The sequence below is a fragment of the Malaclemys terrapin genome, chromosome 5, assembly GCF_027887155.1.
Source record: "Malaclemys terrapin pileata isolate rMalTer1 chromosome 5, rMalTer1.hap1, whole genome shotgun sequence".
Classification (NCBI taxonomy): Eukaryota; Metazoa; Chordata; order Testudines; family Emydidae; genus Malaclemys; species Malaclemys terrapin.
In genome coordinates this window covers 113,488,453-113,510,648 of record NC_071509.1, presented here as the reverse complement: position 1 = coordinate 113,510,648, position 22,196 = coordinate 113,488,453, and the positions used below count along the sequence as shown (strand labels likewise).

Below are 22,196 nucleotides of genomic sequence, written 5' to 3'. Positions count from 1 at the left end.
CATCAGATCTGGGCTGAAATCCTGGCCTCACTGAAGTTAATGATTTCTCTTCCTGCCTCTGACACACACGTCCCATGTGACCTTGGCGAAGCCACTTAATGGTCTTTGCCTCAGTTTCTCTATCTGTACAATGAGGGTTTGCAAAGCTCTGCAGGATCTTTGGATGGAAGAATTGTCATCTTATTTCTTCAGATTTATAAAATATAGTTATAGGCACACATCCTATAAAGTATCACAAACTAAATAATAGAAAAGGGCTACCAAAGAAATGAACACCCCAATCCTCCGCCCATTTCCTCCACAATAGCCTGAGAAAATGGCGGCTTTGCACCAGACATGAAATATTAACAAAATGTGGGCTCTCGCAAGCCCAGGGAAAAGAAAATTCCAAAACCAAGGACCCATTATAAAGAGTGCCCTGCCTATACATTTACACAGATGGGTCTTGATCTTAAAGAGCTCAACTACAGCAGCCTGGTACAAGGAGAGTGACACTACAAAAAATAAATGTAGTTTTTGAAAAAGTCCCAGTAAAAAAAGCTAGTTTATAGGACTCCCCAAAATGTATAAAAATGTTTACAAGCTTTTTATTCTAGCTGGCTAAAATAAATCCATGTACTTAAGACTATAAATTCTTCAGGGCTGGGCCATCTCTCATATTTGTACAGAAGCTAGCACAATGATTTGAGCCTTAAGTGCTACCCCAATAGAAATAATTATTACTGCTTTAAAACACAGTATTAAACAGCTTTTTTCCTGAGGAGTCAGCCACAAATGACAGTACAAATCGTTTCAAGATTAATTTTTAAAAATACAGAACCTATAAAAATAATCTGTTTAAGGTACTATTAGATTGTAATCCAGCTATTACTATGTTCTATAGATTAGCATATTTTTTTTTTAAATGTCAAAACAAAAATCAGACATTGCATTTCTGCCTCTACATTTACCAGGATGCAAACAGACTGCCACCCAGTGGATTAGAACCAAGTACACCAATTCAAAGCCAGTGGATTGAATACAGAATTGTTGACAATTTTATTTTCACTTAAATGTGCAGGAGTTATTTTGTTAATATAATAAACTGTTCAAATACATGACTGCTGTTTTCACTTTTGTCTGCAAGAAAATGTCTTGTGCCTGGAAGATCAACATCTGCACAAAGGCACCATGTGTGTAAAGCTTTCAGAATTACAAAAAAAAAAAAAAAAATTATCTACCAAATCGGCCCTCAGCACAGAAATTGTTAACTGGTGTAAACAATCACTTCAGAGAGATTACAATCAAAATGCACAGAACCGCCTGTGACATTCTAGGAAAGGCTTGGTCAAGCAGCATTCTTAGTGTAGTAGGAGAAGTGCTGCACGGCACATGCTTATATGGATCCGGCTTTACAACCCCTCATATGCTGGAGTTCATTTGTATTTGTAAAATCCTTCACCAGTCTTCTTACCCATCTTCCTCTCCTCTACTAATTTATTCAGCAGTGGGCTTGGAGCAAACAGAGGATTGTTTGGCTCTAACAAATGCCACCCTGGTGGAAGAAAGGAAGAACAGGTTAGTGGTGATATTTATTATTTGCAAAGATGACAGTCCCCTAGATGTCAGGGACACTTCAGTACTCTTCCATGAAATATTCTCATGTGGGTCTCATCATTCTCTCCTATTTAAGTTCTTTCATTTTAATTAACTGGACCAGAGAAAAAGTTAGTGACTGTAGAATCTAGTGATTAGGGAACTCATCTTAGATGGCAGATCCTTGTTCAAATCCCTTCTCCTTATCAGGCAGAGTGGGGGAGGCCTTGAACTGCAGGTCTCCCACTTCCTGGGTGAGTTCCCTAACCACTAGTTTAAAGATAATAAGAGAGGTTATCCTCCTCTCCCTCCCACCGGCTGTTGTGTGTGAACTCACCTGAGGGGGCTGATCTAGGAGGTGGAGCACACATGCCTACTGGATCAAGTCCCCGCATGTGACTTAGATAGCCATCTTCCCTGAGACTAATTGCTCTGGGGCTCAGGTGGGAGACTGCCCAGGTCCCTAGAGAGAGGCTGTAGTGTGCATGTCCAGATGCAGAAGCTTAGGTGTTGAGTGAGCTTAGACACCTATAGGGTTAGGTGGCAGCTGAATGGAAGTTTTGTGCATTGCAGTGGTGTCTAAAAACAGGACTTAGACACCCATGTACCTTAACGGATTACACCCTAGGTATATTCTACATATTACTGAAGGAGGTTATCCCCAGGGTCCCAGCAGCTGGGATATTATATAGTACTAAAAATACTGAGGAGAGTCTAGGAGACAAGAGGGAAGGACTGGAAGAGCAAGGGTGAAAGAAGGATTTTAATCTGTGCAACAGTCAGAAAACTTAACACAGCTCAGAAGTATTGACTAATCGAAAGCCCAGTGATTTACTGAAGAGCATTTTCTGGAAGTGAAATTCTGTTTCAAGCAGACCTTTTTAGAACACCAGCTGAATACATCAGGGCCGTTTAAACAATTACAGTCAGACAATGTGTCATCAACTGCTCCTCATCCCCCTATTTCTGATCAGGAAAGCAGGGCCAGTCATTAAACCAGTGTCCAACCATTTATCAACTGGGGTGAGAGGGGCCCTTCCCTTCACCTTGAGACCTACTGCATGCTGGGGAGCAGCTGTCATAAAAGATGTCACTATGGTAATCTCTGCAAGGACAGCACTTATACCCGACCCCTCAAAATACATTTGCCAGAATAATTCTACAGGAACACAATTACAATGGGCCCTTGTTATTGAGCACAGCAAGGGGGGGCATTAGGTTATAGGGATAATAGGCTGGAATCAAACTCAGACCATCTTCTTTTGGGGTCTGACATCTTATAGCTATTGAGAAGCCAAGAGCTTTAGAGTGGTGTATTTTGTTGTTCACTTATACATGACGACAGTCAACTTTTAACAAATATAAATGACTTCCCTATTAGCTCTGTAGTGAAATATGGTTTGAAAAACATGTTGGAAAATGGACTAGAGGAAATATATTCCTAGATACCTGCCACTTCCAATTCATCCCTCTTCTCCCTTTCTTCCCCATTTTTCATTAGCTTCTACAGCTTCATTGGGATTATTAACCTGCATTGATACCTCTCTGTTGAAAACACAGTCTAAATCAGCCAAATAATCATTCTTGGTTTTCCTATCAGTAAAATGGGGCTACTACTACTTCCCTACACCTCACAGAGATGTTTTGAGGATTGAGCTCTTGTTTGAAAAGGGCTTTCAGGATGTTAACACTTAAGTATAGTGCTCAGCAATAAACATTTTAACACTATAGGTAGAGTATGATGACAATAATGACACACGTCTGGGAACTCTCTCACACATTTGTTACAGAAGGAAGACTATATAATATTTATATGAGAAATTCATTAGAAGTGATATGTACATATTTATGCTTCTTGTTTAAGCCTCTACTACCCACAATCTGAAGGCTTACACTCCCAGCTCACCCACTGGAGATCGTCTTGACAAAGAGACTAGTTTAAGACGATTCCCAATGATCACTTTTTCCCTCTTAGTATCAAGAAAAGGGTCTATAAATTGAGAACGCTGACCGCTCTTCCTGATGTTTCCCAGTTACTTTTCCACACAATCTTACAACATTGCATGAGGATGGAGTTCCCTTTCACCCAACTTGCTTAACTCAATGGCAAACTTCCAAGTTCTCTCTCATAATTACCTCCAGTAAACACAAGCCTGCATTTAGAATTTGCACATCCTTATCATGCTGTGATTTCCTATCACATATTTTTGCTGAATCTTTATAGCTTTCTATTATGCTGCTATGAACTGCCACACTCTTCAATCACTCTGGCACTCAAAAGCAGCCAACTTGTTTTTCTATAGTGTGCAATCCATTTTCCTAATTGTTTGATTAGAGTTGCAGTAACCACATTTATTTTAAAGAGGTGGGTTTCTCGCTCCAAAATAACTGTTGGAAATCACTCCTCCAACCAAAACAAAAACTGCATAGGCAAAAGGGTTTCTTATTTCACTTCATGTATACACATGCACCATTCGCCAAGGAAATTTAAGTCAGTTTTACAAATTAAAGCCAGAGAAGTTTGGAAGGGATTTTACAGAGTGAGTTTATGGTGTTCTTTGGAGCACAACATCTCTCCTCACATTCTTGAAGAGGAAGAGTTCAATAGTTCAGCTTCATTTTATGCTTCTCTCACCCCCACAACACAGTGTGGCCTGGTCCCTGTTAGAAAAGCACCTATATTTCAGCCGTGGGCTATGTTAGCAAAGTGCTCAAAGCCTGAGCCATGGCTACATTAGCAGCTGAACACCAGTGCTGCTTTACCAGTGCTGCAACAAGAGTACTAATTTTTCTAGTGCGGACACACTCAAAGGGACCCTCAGAACCACCATAGCCACTTGGCATGAACCACCCCTATGTCGTACACACCTGCCTTTGAAAACGATGGCGTGTTATTATTGATGCTGATTGATCATTCAGGATTATTCTCCCAATCCTTAACTGGCAAAGTCACTTTTCCTCAGTTTAAACTGAGGAAGAGTCAGACTTAAGTTGACACCTCCAGTTACTATTTAGCTAAGAAAGAAATAAAAGTGTGTATACAGTACCATCTATAATATATTTACTGGTATCCAACCCAACATAGTCCAGCAGTTCAAATGGACCCATGGGATAGCCAGCCCCCAGCTTCATAGCAACATCAATATCTTCCTTTGATGCATCTCCTAGAGAAAATATTGACAGTTTGATGAACAGAGAAGATTCTGCATCTATTTGCCATCATTTTTAAATAATTAACACAGCGTTATTTCATGCTGGCACAGCTCTTTACAGTAATCTTTGCGGGTCCACTAAAACTGAGCCAGCCCACAGTAAGTGTGTTATGGAAATAAGTGTTGTGTTTGGCGCAGTTAGCAGCAGAAATATAAAACAGTAAATATTAAGTAGTATACAGAATAGCGTTATCATCCTCACTGGCATACTTTCAAGGACAGATTAAGGCCAAATTCATGGACCCATAGATCAAAGTTGTGAGAAAAGTCCGGACGCCAATAAACCGATAGACCCAGGGGGGCTCAACTGCTACAAAATGTGGGCCCAGCCAGCAAAGCAGGAGCAGGCAGGAAGTGCTAGAAAGAAGAGTACAGAGCTGGGTCTCTCCCACAATATGTTTGTGGGCCTAATTCCCATTTTCCTGACTTCGTCCTTATTCTATTGTCTATTTCGGTACAGGCTTTTGTGCTGTATGTGAGGATCATGATAAAAAAAGACCCTCTAATCCGGGGCACACTAGTAAGAGAAGAGAAAAGTGCCATTTTAACTGAAGTTAAAGTTGTTTGAAAGCTTGCAAACAAGATAATCCAAAGAAATTTTGTGCTTGATTATTTTTAAGTTTTCATAAAAATATCTTGCTCTGGTGCAAGTCTATGCATTTCAGACTTTCTAAAAATATAAAATATATAGAAATGTCATTCATAAAATTCTAAAACACAGACTTGAGACATTTAATTTATAACTTTATAATGTGAATCTGAAAAATAATTTCATGTGGTTTAAAAAAAAAAAAAAAAGGGAAAGGTACGGAACGTAGAATAGAACTCAGCCATATAGAGATTAGATACAGAGAAAGCTGTCAGAGACAGGCTAGCCATTGAGGGGACTTACACAAAGCTCCTTGGAGTCAAAGGGAATCTTTCGATTGACTTCCAGGGACTTTGGTTCAAGCCTGAAGTAATCGAGTTAAACAAGTCTCAAAAGGCCCAATTCTGTGACGTGTCAAGTCAACTCCCACTAAGGTTGATGAGAAATGAGAGTGCGCAGCAGCTTGTAGGATTCAAGCCTCTGGGCTTGATTCTTATTCATAAATCAACAAGAATGCTCTGAATTGTGGAACATGAGCAATAAGTTTTCAAACTGCCTTTTAAGCACGACACCTTCGACTGCTGATCCGGTTCTGAAGCAGCTGTTTTTATGGCTCATTTCCCTTTCTGTGGCTCATAGGTTCTTTTGTGCCCTATTTTAAAAAATCATGTTGAAATGTTTGGGATCCGCATTTTGCTTTTGAAAGATGGTAAGAACCAGCCTGTTTCACTAATGGAAAATAATTTTTAATGACGCTTAATTTCAACATGATTTAAACTATTGGGGCCTAATTCATCATAGCTGAATGGATGCAACCCAGTTGAAGTCCATGGAATTGTACCTACTTACAACAGCAAAATATTTGATTCGCTTTCTTTGCTACAGTAGACACTTCACCACTTAGGCTAGGTCTACACTACGCACCTTTTAGCCACAGCTGTGCCGCTGTTTGTCGGCAGGAGAGAGCTCTCCCGCTGACAAAAAGTTTCCACCCTCAACAAGTGGCAGTAGCTTTGTTGGCAGGAGAGCTCTGCTGCCAACAAAGCACGGTTCACACAGCTGCTTTTCGTCGGCAAAACTTTTGTCGTTCGAGGTGGGGTGTGCGTGTGTGATTTTTTCCACACGCCTGAATGACAAAAGTTTTGCTGACAAAAATCCAGTGTAGACAAAGCCTTAGATACCTGACCACCTACATACATTAACTAGTTGCAGGAGAACTCCCTCTCCCCGGAAATAAAAGAAAGAAAGAATACAATTAGAAGGATAACTGTACAAAAAAAAAGCTGTTCCCCAATTCATAGTCAGAGCTACCTAAATACAGAATTCCATGTAAGCCAGACTAATTTACTGGGGTTTCTTGGTGTTTCAATAAAAAGAGCACAATATGAACTCTCCTATACTAATCCTCATAATAAAGCACCAATTTAAATAATTACTTGCACAGTTTCGTTAGAGGAATAAAGCCTATGCAAAAGCTGAAATCTTTATTCAGGCACAATACACATTTGGGTCAGTGGGTACTTTGCATGCCTAAGGACTTCAATGACTGACCCCATAAAATTAAAGTTTCAGTGATTATTATTGTCAAGAAATATCCTAGATTCCCTGCCAAGGATAGTAGAGCAATGCTCTTTTTCTAACCTGACTCAAGTCACTACCATGAGGATCAACACAAGAGGAACAGATATGATACAAGTTTAGCACGTTCCAACAGAGAATATGATTCAATGTGAACTTCAGGTCTTCAGGCTTTAATGCAACTTCAATCAACCCATTAAATTTATTCATTAAATAATTAAAGTTCATTAATAAATTTTAAACAAGTGTGGAATCCTTGTATTCTTCAACCAAAAAGACCAACCAGAACAAAGCTGAAATCAAAATACTGCTTTTGCTTAGGCAAAGGGGAGTTGATTTTATTATAAAATCCTTGTCAATTTTTTCTATACATTTAAAAATCCGTTGTCTCCCTAAGTGCATAAAATGACATCTATCATTTAACAAAGGCCTCTCCTTAACACATTAGAACACCCACACAATGTATTCCAAATTGTGATATTTTATTAAGAGAAAAGCTGTCCCTCTCCACCCCCGTTCCTTTGCCTTTCAAGTCACTGTAATTTGCTCTATTCTCCCTTCGAGATGTAATTAGGTACATTTGTTGATGGATAAACAAGTAGCAAAAGTTTAAATTTCTCCTGGAGATCAAACCATCACTTCCATAAGCTATAAAAGAGATTTTTTAATATTTAAAGCATATTAGCGGGAATCCTGGTAATGGAGTGCTTTCATCTGTTAGAAAATGCTGCTTTCAAAAACAAAACTTTGAAAAGACAATCTTAATAGCATGCAGTGATGAACAGAGTGCCTGAAATACGAACAACTGCACTAAGGCCTGGTCTACACTACTGAGGTTAAGTCGACGCAAGGCACCTTATGTCAACCTAACTATACGCAATTTATAAATATTGATTCAGCATCTAGGGATTGCTCAGCATCTCAAAATTCAGATGAGAAATTCTTTTAATTACATCTATAGGCTGACATTTGACGTGATCACAACTTTTTATCACCTGATTCCTATAAGATCAAAGATTTATAACAATCCCAACACTTAAGAGATTAATATCTAGCAGAGTAATGTCAACATCCCACAGATTAAATATCACTGGTAAATACCTCTCTCATAAAGCCGGACTGCTTCCATCAGGTATGGCACCAGGAGACGATTTACAACAAATCCTGGGGTATCCTGTTTTTAAAGAACAAAACAAACAAACAAAAAAAACAGATTCTAAATAAACCTTCTATGCTGATACTATTGCCAAATGTTGTATTACAAGTTCAACAAGGAAGTTGCTTATTAACTCACCAAGTTTCAGTTCACTCTAGACTTCACTACTTTTGTTTAACAGAAATTAATCTAATAACTAAGAACTATTATGTGATCAAATATGGCTGAGGAACCTAAAGTGCCTCCTCCCCATTCTTAATTATTAATTCATCTTAAAAAAGACTCAATGTTGCCTCTTAGAAAGCTACTTGGAAAATACTAGCTAGTCAGAAAAATTCTGCTGGTACTGGGTTTTTTTGGGTGATCTAGGGAGAGGAGTTCTTCCCTTTTGGTGTGAATTTATTAATAAACACATTCATGGCTTAAGAGCTTATCTACTCCTGCTGTTTATTCATCATTGTAAATCAAACTTCTGTGACATCATAATCACTTCAACAGCAACCAACGTCAATTTTGCAAACCGAAGGTGATGATCTGGGTTGAGAATTATGCAGCAGGGGCAGGTTGACTCCCAAACAACAAAGATCTTGTTTTAACGTAAGCTTCTATAGTAATCAAAAATGTAAAGGGAAATGCAAAATAGAACATATGAAAGAGTACTGTAAATACCAGTATTATTTAATATACTATCACGTTAGGATAATAAATAAATAATAGTACAAAATACCACACCTCAAACTCTTATACTGCAAGTATGTACTCCAAGAGCTTCACAATGCTAGGTAAGCATTATAATCCCCATTTTACACAAGGAAAATTAACAAACAGAATGGCAAAGGAACTTGTCCACTGTCTCACTTCCATAGTTCGCTCAACAGTAACTGATGAGAAAGGAAAGAGGTATCTGCACTTTACAATTTGGGAAACTGAAGTACAGAGATTTTAAAAAAACCTGCCAAAGACCACAAAGCAATGCAGTGGTACAGCTGAAAACAGAACCCAGGATGCCAACAACTACTTGACCAGAATTCCTTTCTTCTATGGGCCAGATGCCTCCATGAAAGGTGGGGAGCAATCACGCTGCCCCCCTTCCCCACAACTCCCATCCCCAGAAGCCCTCTTTACGGCTAATGAGCAAAAAAAAAATGAAGATTAATACTGGTCTGACCCGCATTGAGAGGGAATCATGTGCATACACTACCCACAGTGGAGGATCCAAAAGCAACACAGCACATGAACTGGCAGTGGTGCCTCAGGTGTTTGGAGGGCAAAGGGGCCAAGATTCCAGAGGGAGGGGTTTCTGCTTCTCCACTGTAGTTAGGGTCTGAATGGACTGGAGCAGTTAACTGCGATCCCTGACCTGCCCTAGGTTTGCCAGAACTATCCCTTGCCCTTTCCACACAACAGCCAGACCCACCCCATTCACACACTGATATGGCAGATTGGGATCTCTCTCTTTTTCAAGGACTTTTAGCAAGCAAGTTGTTCTCTTCTGAAGGGATTTGCATGGGAACGGATAATCTGTGCCAGAAGCAGAGTAGAAAATTTTCATTGTGTTCATGCAATTACACACCACCTTAAAATGAATAGCTTTTTAAAATGAGCAGACCTGAAGCCCCTTGAGCGTTGCTCGTCTCTCCTCACAATCTAGAGCTACTTGCCTTGCAAGATATTGGATTCTTTCCCAATGCTTTGGTGAATTCCATGAGCGACTCAAAAGTCTTTTGGCTGGTCATTGGTGTCTTGATGACCTAAGCAGGGAACCAACATGTGTTAATAAGCAACCAGAACCCATTTTCTCTCCCCACCTCGATAACTGTGCCAAAAATTAAACAGGGATTCAGAATGTTCTCTGAATATTCCACAAAATATCTATATTACAAACAGTCACACTAACCCAGATAAATATACATGTAACAATAAAAGAGTGAAACCTATTTTAAAGCACACCAAAGCACCCTCCACATTCTGAAATTGTTACTGTAAGACATTTAAAACGTCCACCGGGTTCAAAGCAATGGAGTTCATCTTTTTAGAACTCTACTGCAAAGGGTCCTGTGTGGATAGTATAAAAACTTCCAAAGCCACATGGTCTCTAATACCCAGGGAAACACATTGGTGACATTCTAGAGAACCAAGTTTACGCACAGTTCTTGATAGAAAGGGTGTAACATGGCTTCCTTGGCCAATATAAACAGGTGCACAGACACTATTATATCAACAAATGAAGTCTAAAGAAAACAGTTTTTAATTTTTACTTTTTAAACTGTGTAAAGGCCTTTTATAAGCTTAAGAGTAGGAAGGACCCAAGGTATTTTCTTAGCAATTTTGTCCTTATCCTTTGGCAAACTTGGATTTTTCTAAAGATTTTAATAGTTTGAACTGAACAAGATATCTGTTTACTTATTTATTAGTGCCCCAGAATGAGAAAATGATGCCAATACAGCTCTAGAAATAATATTTGTTAGTTAGCTTGGACTTTCTATGCAGCCACTCACATAAGCAGTGAGAGGTAGACTATATCACCACAAGATTTTCAGTGAAATTTGGTCTCCTAAGCACCAGAATGACTACTGATGATATCAACACAAAAACACAGTGAGCGTGGAATAAAGACAGCAGGATTTGTTTCTCAGCAGTAAAATGGTAGTGTGTTTTCTTTTGAAGTTAGATCTAAGCATCTGGAAGACATTCACACAAGACTGTACACCAGTTTCAAGGAAGCTTAAATTTATTTTACATCTAGGAATTTTGAAGCCCAAATACTAATCTCTCAAAATTGAGAAAGGAAAAAATCCCCAAAAACTCCATTCTTTTCTGAAAAGGAGTTATAGAGTTTAAGGCCAGAAGGGATCACCAGATCATCTAGTCTAACCTCTTGTACATCACATGCCACCAACATGCCAGCACCCACATAACTAACTCCAACTATCAAAATTAGACCAAGTATTATGGCCCAAAGGAGACTAGACTATTGTGCGCCACAGACAGAGAATAGGAGGGCTCTGAGGGGCACCAATACCCAAGACCCTCACAATGGCAGGGAAATGATTAAGTGAGATATATCCAGATAATCCTGGCAAGTGACCCCCACACAGTCACTGACAACTTGATCCGGGGGAAAATTCCTGCCTGACCCCACATCTGGCGATCAGTTAAACCCTGAGCATGCAAATAAGAACCAACCAGGTAAGAGAATATCTGTCTGTGTAAGGTGTCCAGTTAGAGTCAGTGAGAATTTCTGCATGGACTAAATAGGTGACCTTTAGACAATCCTCAAAGGGATTTGTGACAGATTTGACCTCAGCATCACAGCATCTTAACAGTGTAGTTTTAGTTAGCCACTTGGCACTCGCATGTCCAGAGTTCAAACTGTTAATCCTTAAAACAAGTGCTTAAGTGTCACAGGGTCAAAATGCACGTCCCACTGAAAAATCTATATAAAATTTAAATACACTAGAACATTTCAAATCGATACTGAAGCCTGCTGCAGTGGCATGGGTACGTTCTCTCCAGATGTATAATCAAAAGTATCACTTATCCTGCAATTCTGTTCTGAATCTCTTTCCTCCTCAAAGATGTTTGCTTTCTTCCAGACCTCCACTTTTAGGTAATGCAATGCAAGTGGATTTCACCTATTTTGACCTCAGCCCTTTGTCATTCTGAAACAAAGAAACTGAGTGCCATATCGGGTCTTTCAGACAGGGCCTTAAAAGACACACAGGTTCATCTTCTCTAAACAGACATGGCACTTTTGGAAAGAGTAGGGCCAAAATGTGCAATTCTTCCACTATTATGCAGGGTGCTGTGCAGCAGAGGACTAGCTAGGCAGGTATTCATGTATTCATCACCACAGAAGTTGAGTGCAATCTTATCCTACAGTTCATTGCATTTCAGCACTGCTATAAAGATATGATTTGAAAAAGCACTAAAGTCCTTTAGAAGCTATTATCTATAATAAAATATTAAATAGAACTCTTAACTTGCTCACATTGTAACAGGACTCAATTTTGCCCTTAAAACCACTTGTTACTTATAGATGAATGCTCATACTGGAAGGTAGGATCAGGCCCATTGTATATTAAGACCTGTCTATACACAAAGATGCCCAGGATTAATATAAAGTGTGATTTTAAACAGATTGAGTTAAGCCAGTTTAAAAGGCTATGAGGATATTTTTATTTCAATTTAAATAAAGCTTATTCCAGTTCAACTTAAGTTGGGAACATGTCTAAGCTAAACTGAAATAAGCCACTCTTAATCAAAAATGAAGTGTTCACATTGGGGTTTGCACATTTAACTAAATTAGTTTAATTAAATTGGTGCAAAACTATGGGTAGACAAGATCTATGTCAAGCATTTAATAGCAAAACTATTAATCTAAAATACTCTATATATGCAATATGAATGAATTATTGTTACTACAGGAATCTGAACTTGTATTTCTTTACATAAATGTTTAATGTCACGTGGAATTAGGCCCCAAATTGAGGTTTCATAAAAATAAGCTTCATAAGACCTCAGGTAACTGAAATGTTTCTACATATTTGGTTACCACTTACTCAATATTTTCAGACAGAGAATATTGCACCTGCAAAAAACCCCAACATACCTGTACAATTTTTTTGAATGTTAACATTTGTAGCCATGCCTGGTTTGTTAAATACGTGTAGTCAGTTTTCACTCAATTCAATATAATCACTGGAGATGACATGTCATGGGTAGTGTAAAGATGCTCACTATGTAATATGGTAACATCTTGTTAGAGAGGTCTGATGATTGTATTATTGTATGATGTCTCTCTGAACAAAAGCTCACTGTTGTAATGATAAAATACACATTTCTATGTTTTTTCTTTATTTCCATCTGAAACAACTATTCTACCTAGTGAACACTGGTCTGCAGCGTTTGCCAACCCAAAAATTACGATGCTGCAGGACAGCCTGAAATTGAAAGAGCCTCTAGACAAAAGGAAAAACTAATATATCTATTTCTGTTTTTAACATTGTTTTCAACCCTACGAAGAGATCCCAGACAGATATTTATGTCTACATAAAGTTCCAATGCCAACACCCTTTGCAGGATCAGGCCAGTGACAACTATAGCTGATTGGGAATTTTAAAACAAAATGGTTTTTCATTGGAAAATGCCGATTCCTCAAACCAAGATGTTCGTGGAACCATTTCAGTTTGACAAACTTCTGCCAGTGCACTCCAAGAGTTCTGATGGAAACCTGCCGGCGACATGCCTGGTGTTCTACCAGCTACCTTGAGGAGCTGCTGGAAAGCCTGGGTTTCCAGGGCCTGCAGCTCTGGGGCAGCTGTGCCATACAAACTGCCTCAGTCACAGACCCCAGGGATTCCAGACTCCCTGCTGTGGAGACAGGACCATGACAGTGTCTGCTTGAACCAAGGCTCTCTGGACTTTTAAGACTCCCCACTCTATAGCAGGGGACTTCCCAGGCAGCCCTCAGAGTCCCTTGGAGCCAAGAGCTGCTGGCTGCTCGGTTTTCCAAAATGAAATTTTTTTAGAATTTCTTTTGTAGGAAAATATTTTCTCATTGTCGGAGTTTCCCCATGCAATAGAAATTCTGAGTTTTGACCAGCTCCAGTGATGATACATATCTGCTGTTTCACAGTCCTGTAAATACTACTTTGGAAGCTGGCCTGAAGATCAGGCCTCAGTATTCACTACTGAGGTGGAAAATTTCAGCTTGCAAAGATCTGCCATATGATTCATGCCGAGAGAGAGAGAGAGAGAGAGAGAAATATTTTTACAGCAGAAAATGTGTATCATTTGGCATTTTCAGAACTCAAAAGATGGGCAGATTTTGTTCAAATTTTCTTGAAATATCATGTATTTTAGGACTGAGATAACACATGGAAGATTTCATCCAGAAAATTATTACAAAAAATAAGCCTAAGAAACTAGGAAATTATAACAGAAGGTACAACATAGGTGAATGTTTGTTACTGAGGAAACTCTAGAATTATTCATAGGTTGGGGGCAAGGAGAAAAAAAAAAAAGAGAGAAAGACGCACAGCACTTTAGGGCATGGGGAGGAGGAAATCTTGCTTTGTAGCAGAGATGGGCCCAAAGTTCACTTTCAGACATACCCAAAAGTTCATAGGTGTTTGTCTCTGATGTTTTTGGTTTGACCTAATTCAAGGTTAGATCTAGCTGTGAAATTCAAACTCCATTCCCCCTCTCTCCTTCCTGCCCCCCAAGTGTGGGGGAATTATGGTAAGTGCTTCAGATCTGGGGTTATGGCTCACCCCTATTCCCACCGCATAGGCATCAGAGGATAGAAAAAATAGTTATGTTGGTCATTATTTTTTGGTGAGGGGGATAAATTGTGCAAGGATTATAGTAGTGTTGTTATGATGGGATGGACGTCATGTGCTCCTGTATACTTCCACAGGGGATGCATTTATTATTCTACTCTAAGTAGCAAGATGAAAATATATTTTATGATCTATTAAAAAGACAGACACCAGGCACATGTGCCTTTAGATGAATGGTGAAGTAGCTTTAAAATAATTGTATTTTTTGTACCTTAATACAAAGGAGAAATAAAGATCCAAACCTGGTATTAAAAACAAATTATTTCAAAATCTCCACACACTTCGCCTGAAACATTGCAGAAGCATAAAAACATATATTGTTTCAAAGATCCTGAGGATTAGATTAGGATGTTCTGAAACATTCACAATAAAGGAGCTAATGACTCAGGGGACTGGCAACAGAACATGGGGTCTTTCACTTCTTTTAACATCAGTTCAAATCCAGCATGGGATCGTAGGAACCAACATTCCTCTACCTGTTGCCTGATGACTTAAAACACAAAAAGTTCTTATCAGATACTTGTCCATGTGATTGAAATCATCATCAAAACTGATGCTCTTGTTGACAGTCTCAGTGGAGAGGCCAGAAGCTGATTGGGCATGGAGATGGATCAACCAGAGATTCTTAGGAGTCAGAGATGAAAGAGTCCTGTTGGACTATTCAGTCCATCTCCCTCTCTTGGGATCAGGGCTTTGGAGCTGTGCTCTGGCTCCACTCCGGCTCCAGGCAAAAGCCTGCAGCTCCACTGCTCCGGAGCTGCTCTGCGCTCCTGCTCCTGGCTCCGCTCCAAAGCCCTGCTTGGAATGGAGGTCATTTCATCTTCTTATCTCTAAAGGTAGCTCCTCCTGGTAAGGAGGGCTGCATGCTGGGATACATCCTATTACTTTAATGAACTCTCAGTGAAGTACAAGTATATTGCCATGCTATAATATTTATCATCAGAATACTATCAAACACTTACCTCCACAAGCTTCATCATAGGCACTGGGTTAAAGAAATGGAGGCCACCAAAGCGGTCCTGCCTGGTGGTGGAGTTGGCTATGTCCGTTATTTGCAAAGACGAAGTGTTGCTCGCAAATATTGTGTTTCTGTGGGGAAAGGAAGTGAGGATTGTGTAAATGACAGCTATCTTTGTCAACAAGAAGATCTGTGCCCTAAAGATCAACAGATTTGCTATGGAGCAACAGAGGGTCCTGTGGCACCTTTAAGACTAACAGAAGTATTGGAGCATAAACTTTCATGGGTGAATGCCCACTTCATCAGATTTGCCATGGCATTCAGTGGCTAATCAGGAGTGTATTTTTTTTCAGCTAGCCTATTGTAGGCCAAGTATTTTTAAAAGTACCCCATCATACATAGCTGACACTACCCTTTACTGCTTTCCATAGCATACAACTAAAATAGCACCGCAATGACCAATAGTTAAGCTTGTCTCTGAAAGTTGTATGAATTCTTAACTCCAAGAAGAATATATAGGTCACCTCACTGGATCAAGAAGAGAGTTTTTTTCCATAAAAAGTAGAAAAGTTTCGTAGTCCCCAACACAAATCTCTTATTTCAGGAAAATTCAGATCTAGGAGTCTAGCTTTTGAAAATTTTTGCCAATAATCTTTTTACAGTATACACTGACAGCAGACGTATTGCAAAAGGAAAAAGTAGAGCAGAAAAACAGAGATGCCACAAAGAGACAAGAATTGCTGCACACAGCACAGTCATTCAGAAGACAGGACCATACCCAGATATGTGGTTGGTGGGGTGTTTTTTTAAGATTTATAATGGCAAGGGAAGGAAATCCATCCATTGGCATAAACCAGTTCTTAAATTTAAATAATTAATATGAGACTTAATGAGATTTCAGAGCATTTTCCAATTATTAAGCCTCACAACACCTGTTAGATAGATAAGGTTTATTTTCCTGATGGGGAAACCGAGGAAGAGAAAATTAAGTGACTTACTCTAGGTCACACAAATCAGTGGCAAAGTCAGGAATGAAGTCCTTACTCCCAATTGCATGTTCTAAACAGACTCCCTCCCAGAAAAATATCCCCTTGGGTCAGTCAAATGTTGTTATGTACCATAGTTCACTTAGATATAACTATGTTCTGGGACAGGAAAAAGCTTTGGAGAAACTGTTTCTTCTTTGAGTCAGGAGACCATCACAGATCTTGAGGCATTAGAAAAACAATTATGTAAAAAGAGACTATGAAAGCCACTGCATTTTTACTTCATGTACAATATCTGAATTTGTGAGTCTGACAATCACAAAAGTGTCTCTAAAAAAATCTTACCTACACATCTCCCCAGCTATCCTTTAATCACTTCTCCCTGGCAACAACACCACAAAACAAGCCTCAGGGCTTGTCCACACAGTGCGCTAGTCCACAATAGCGGGATGTAAATTAACGTGCACTAGGGAACTTTTAGTGAGTGCCAGCAGGGTCCGCATAGGCCAGTTAGTATGCAACATGCTAGTGCACATTAGCATTTACCCTCTCTAGGCAGACTAATGCACTGTGTAGACAAGCCCTTATATTATTCTGGGGCAGGGCACTGAAAGAATGTTTTTCACCCACAATTCTGATATCAGTAGTTAAGATTCCAAAGGTCAAAGAATACGAAGGACAACAATTCACAACCCACCCTATTCAGAATGTTCACCATTGCTTCCAATGAACTTCCATTCAGAAGTCTCTCGTAAACACTTAAACTTAACAGACAAGATTCCTTCTCACAAACTAATGGTTGCAGGATCAGAATTTCTTAGTTAAAATTCTAATCTCTGAAATGTCCACTTCCTTGGGTAAAAATCAGAACCTTACTGTTAAATTAAAGCTCTGCATTGTTCTATAGATACAATTTGAAAAAAATCCTCATTAAAGCTAGATTGTGTCCGAGAGTGCCTTGCCCACATTACCTACTTAAACCAATAAACTGGTTTAAACCAAATTTAGAGAGAGGATAAACGCCTCTGTGACTTAGACCACACAGACAAAGTTCCAGCCTAAAGCAAAGTTTTACAATCTTTGACAATAGCATTTAGTAAATGGAAATACTGACAAACCCCTAATGAAAGCTTTTTGGCATCAGGTGGGCTTGCCTGCAGTGCCACCTAGTGGGTCCCAAGAAGAATTACACAGAATCTCAAAACTCAAAAGACAAGAGAAAAAAAATGTAGCCTTCCAGCGAAGTTACCCACGCTGTCCAGCTCCTTCTTTAAAAATGCTGAAGTTGTGGATGAAAGAATTCCTCCTTCTGGCCAGTTTTGTAACACAATTTCAGAATACAAACCACAATCCAGACACATTAGCCAGCTCCCGGCGGGGGTTGCTGCCTTAACAGAAAGATAAAACCTGGATCAACAGAAATGATATGCAATGCCCACTGCACAGAAATTGGCAGTGTACAGTTAGGGAGGCAGAGAGAAAATGCAGGGGGGCTCTCAGGAAAAGAAAAATGAAGAATTCTCACTATTTGATGACTGATGCTCCTGTCTAAAGTAGGAGCAACATAAATTAAATGCACACATAATAACGAACGCAGGAAGTGACATGAAAATTCTACACTGGCCCATTTAGAGCAATGACAGTAGGACATGTGGTGCATAAGGAGGGGAACCCATCCATATCACTATGCTGAAAATCAAACCCAGAGACATTACCCAGGGTCACTGATTACTTATGAAGAGGAGGCATCAGAACAACATTTCCAAATAGTAGGAGGATTCTCAAATGTAATACTGAAAACAAGATAACTGCAAACACAATTAGGCAAAGCCCCAGGAAGTAATTACACTTCTCTATTTCCCTGTCACACAGTGCTGCTTTGAGGGTAAATTCATTAATGTCTGTAAAGTGCCAGCAAATCCTCAGATGGAAGGTGCTATAAGAATGCAGAGTGCTATGCATACAAATCAATGGCATGATTCACCTAGGCTGAAATAGAAACCACGGGTGACAGCTGCAGCCAGAGCCCCTTCAGCTTGCTGGGTGCAGATTTAGTGCTTTGAGTTGTGCTTGTACAAAACTTCTGTACTGTTAAAGCACTTAACTGGCTTAGTTTAAGTCAATTTGTATCTACAAGCATAACATTTCAAGCAGTCAGCAGGGACAATTGCTACCCCCATTCCCCAGTGCTCTCTGGGGATGCTAAATTCCCATGGACTACCTGCTTGCCCCATGCAGCTTTCATTCCCCTGCAAAAGTATTAAGCTGTACAAACGGAGAGTTGGCAAGGCTCATTGTCCTCCCCACCCCCCAACAGAATTCAGCAACTCCACAAAGTAGTGAACTGTGTGGGGCTGCCAGGTAGCTTAATGAAGCTTAGCATCACCACAGGGAGATAGAGGCAGCCCCACCTTATTTGAGCTCCTTAAAGACTTATGCTTGTAGAAGCAAATCTGCTTAAAGCTCACTAACTTGGCTGAGCTATAAGCCAATTTACCTCTACAAGTTCCTGAGGAGGTTCACAGCAGCAAGCTCCCCTCCTGTGAACCCTAAGCCTTCAACTGTAGAAAACAATTCACGTGACACAAAGATTCTCCAAGGAGTTTGGACACAAGAAGCAATGTAGAAAACTATGCCCTCCACACAGAGATTTTTTTTTCTCCAATCTCTTATTTCTTTAAGATGGGGATGGGGGTGGGGGAGGAAGGAAATAGGCTGGGGCTCATTATGTGTTCTGCACAAGGGTTATATTTCTTGTAGCAATCACAGCTATAAAGTTAACTACGTTTACTGTGTGGGATACAGAAGTACACCTGCTTCTGCATACTAAATGGAGGTAAAGGCAGGAAAGTACAATAAGGAACTTATTTTAAGTCAACTCAAACAGTTTCCTGAACAATAAGCTGAAATGCTACTTGAGCTTACTTATGTGAAATTAGTTTACAGTTCTAGCTCAAACCTACCTATACAATACTCGGTCTTCACTTCAACTTAAGCAAGCTACAGATATTTTTGGAGAGAAAGGTCTGTACCACGCCTTGCCAAAGAGAAAAATTGTGACTGGATCAGTCAGGGTTTTCAATGTTGCTGCACTGTCACAGGGATTAGGTATATTTTCAATAGCTCCCACAGTTCAAGGATTCTTCTGATAAGGGAGAATAGGCTGATATCTCCAAGCAGCGCTGACGCTGCTCAGTACTTTGGCTAATTACTAGCATGCTGGAGTTCTGAGGGAAAAGCAGTAGTAGACTACACCTGGTATACCCTCCAACACTGCTACAGCTCAGAGTGCCTCCACAAGGAGCTGCCACCACATTTGCTGAGCAGGAGTCTCAGCTCTGACCCTGCCCCGATTTGCCACTGCCAGTGGTTTGGGTTACAAGGAAAGTGCCTTCCACTAGGCATACAGCAATGTACGTGACCTGCAAGAAGAAAGGGAGAGGAGTCAACTAACCCCTCACCTTATTAGCTCTTAAATCCATCCAAATCCATCTCCCCAGCTCTTAAGCCAATTAGGCTTGTGGGTGGTTAATGGAGGGAGAAAAAAGGAAGCAACTTAGGAACCTGTCTCCTTTCCAGTAGCAGGTCTTCTGTGGGTATGAGAATTATAGGCATGTGCCGGGGACCCAAAATTATTCCAAGCTATGGGGAAGGCACAAGAAGATGAAGAGACATAAACATAAAAGCAAAATCTTTCATTCTAGGGTAGGGAATATGTTAGAATTCCGTTTGGCTACAATCCTATCACTTTGTTGAGCCAGTGGGGAAAAGACACTTAGAAGTAACATAATTCCCTACTACCACCATCCTTTGATTTCTGTGCCAATTTGAAGGCTGTGTGGGGGCTGGAGGATCTTTTCTTTCCTTTCTCCCCCTCCTCCCCCCACCAATAATGAAAATAAAAGCCTAATATCAATCAAAATACATAGTAGGGAAATGCAGTAGTTGTTAGAAAAAGTAATAACTCACATCTATCAGCATTTACAGATATGAATTTAGTGACCCATCAGAGAGATGTGTCTGCTTCCGTCTTACCATTCATATTCTCCACATGAGAAGTCATAGATCACTACCTTAAATCTCAGTAGAGAGAGCTAAGCATCCCATGCTACATAATGTTTAAACATATAATACGCAGCCACCACTGCTGGTGCAAAGAATGAGAGCAGTTAGTGAATACTGTGCTAACATATTTATTTTATTTTATTTTTATTTTTACATAGAGTGCCTCAACCACTTAGTGAATTTCCTGAATTTTTTCAAACAAGTGATACCATTGAAAGGAAATTAGATATACTGCACTTTAGGCTGAAGCACAGTGTATACCTTCATTACAAGTGTTACGTTATCTCTATAAAACACACAACATTATTTCATCCTGGGTACTTATCCAGGTAGACAATCTTCCCAAATACAAACACTTCTCCATAGCCTGAATTTAATAATTTGCAGAGGAGCAGGAAAAGGATAAAGCTCTTTAAAGGGGGAGGGGAGGGGAAGTCTCCTCCATGGGGAATTTCTTGCCCTCCCATACTTGCCTGTTGGTAGAATCTGGACTGTATTCACATGTAACTTTGTGAGCCACACAATAAAATATCACCCCACCCTGGATGGTTAGCTGTACCTAGCAATAGAGGAAGGAGGAAGTAATCTTCACTAGATGCAGGGAAATCTCACATCTTCTCCCTGAGCCCTACTTGATTTAAATACCACACACTGGAACTGACTTATTGTATGTCCTTAGTACAATCTGTATAATAATCCTATCAATACCTGTGTCAGGAGAACTTTAAATTACCATTCTGTGGATATATTTGGATTAGGGCTTGCACAGATACTTCTAGTTCAACCACCTTATAATGCAGGATTACAGCTCAGAGGTACCAACAGTATTTGTATGAGTGCTGGTACCTGCCCCAGCCACTGTATGTGTGTCATGTTTATCTCAGAGCATACAGGCTGCCTAAATGCAACTCTGACATTTGCTAACCCTTTAGTGATCAGAACTTCGGCAGCCGTTTTTGAAAAGCACATGACAAAATGGGTTTGGAATCATGATTCTCACCTCTGCAGCCTCCTTGATTGATTATCAGTCTGACAAAAAGAAGAACAGGAGTACTTGTGGCACCTTAGAGACTAACAAATTTATTAGAGCATAAGCTTTCGTGGACTACAGCCCACTTCTTCGGACCAGTCTGACAAAGTAATTGATATTTTCCATTTTAGGACAGGGCCTGTCAGATCTCCATTTCTATAGCACCAATAAAGATTAAACCGCTTTAGTATTAAAGATTAAACCGAGGAGTGGGGGGGGGGGAATCAAAATCCATAATATAGCAGTAGCTTCGCATAACACACGAAAATAAATTGGGTAACTACACTTGCCATGTGTTCAGAAAATCAGCAATCGGCATGTCAAATACTCCATATCACGTAATAGTCTGGAGTCAAAGGGAGCCTAAGAAAAGCTTCTTGCTTAAGTGTAGAAGCTAAGAAAATGACACAAAACTGTCATTTAAAGAAAAAGATACTAGCTATAAATTTCAAAACAACCTAAGAGAGAAGTGGTGATGGATTCCAGTTCATTGTGCTTTAATCATACATACTCTGGAGCAAACTTGTCCAGTCTCTTGAAGAGATCATTTTTCACTTGCAGGTTCTCCACAATGGCCTCAACCACAAGGTCGGTGCTGTGTACCACTGCTACTGGGTCTGTGCTCACTGTTAGGTTCTTTAAGGTCTTCTCAATGAACTGAGCAGCAGCCTGAAAGGTTAAACAGAAGTCACAAAACCTATTT

General features: G+C 39.8%; 1 protein-coding gene across 1 annotated transcript in view; it reads right to left on the bottom strand.

Annotated features, from left to right (window-relative positions):
• Positions 1–1,014: 1,014 nt before the first annotated feature.
• The window catches only part of HADH (hydroxyacyl-CoA dehydrogenase), a 33,392-nt gene continuing 12,210 nt past the window's right edge, over positions 1,015–22,196 (bottom strand). The window contains exons 3-8 of the mRNA XM_054029500.1: positions 22,005–22,162; positions 15,417–15,543; positions 9,772–9,861; positions 8,056–8,128; positions 4,623–4,739; positions 1,015–1,534 (exon numbers count right to left, since the gene is read on the bottom strand). Coding sequence (XP_053885475.1) covers positions 1,416–1,534; positions 4,623–4,739; positions 8,056–8,128; positions 9,772–9,861; positions 15,417–15,543; positions 22,005–22,162 — 684 coding nt within the window. The 3' untranslated portion in view covers positions 1,015–1,415. The remainder of the gene's footprint in view (positions 1,535–4,622; positions 4,740–8,055; positions 8,129–9,771; positions 9,862–15,416; positions 15,544–22,004; positions 22,163–22,196) is intronic.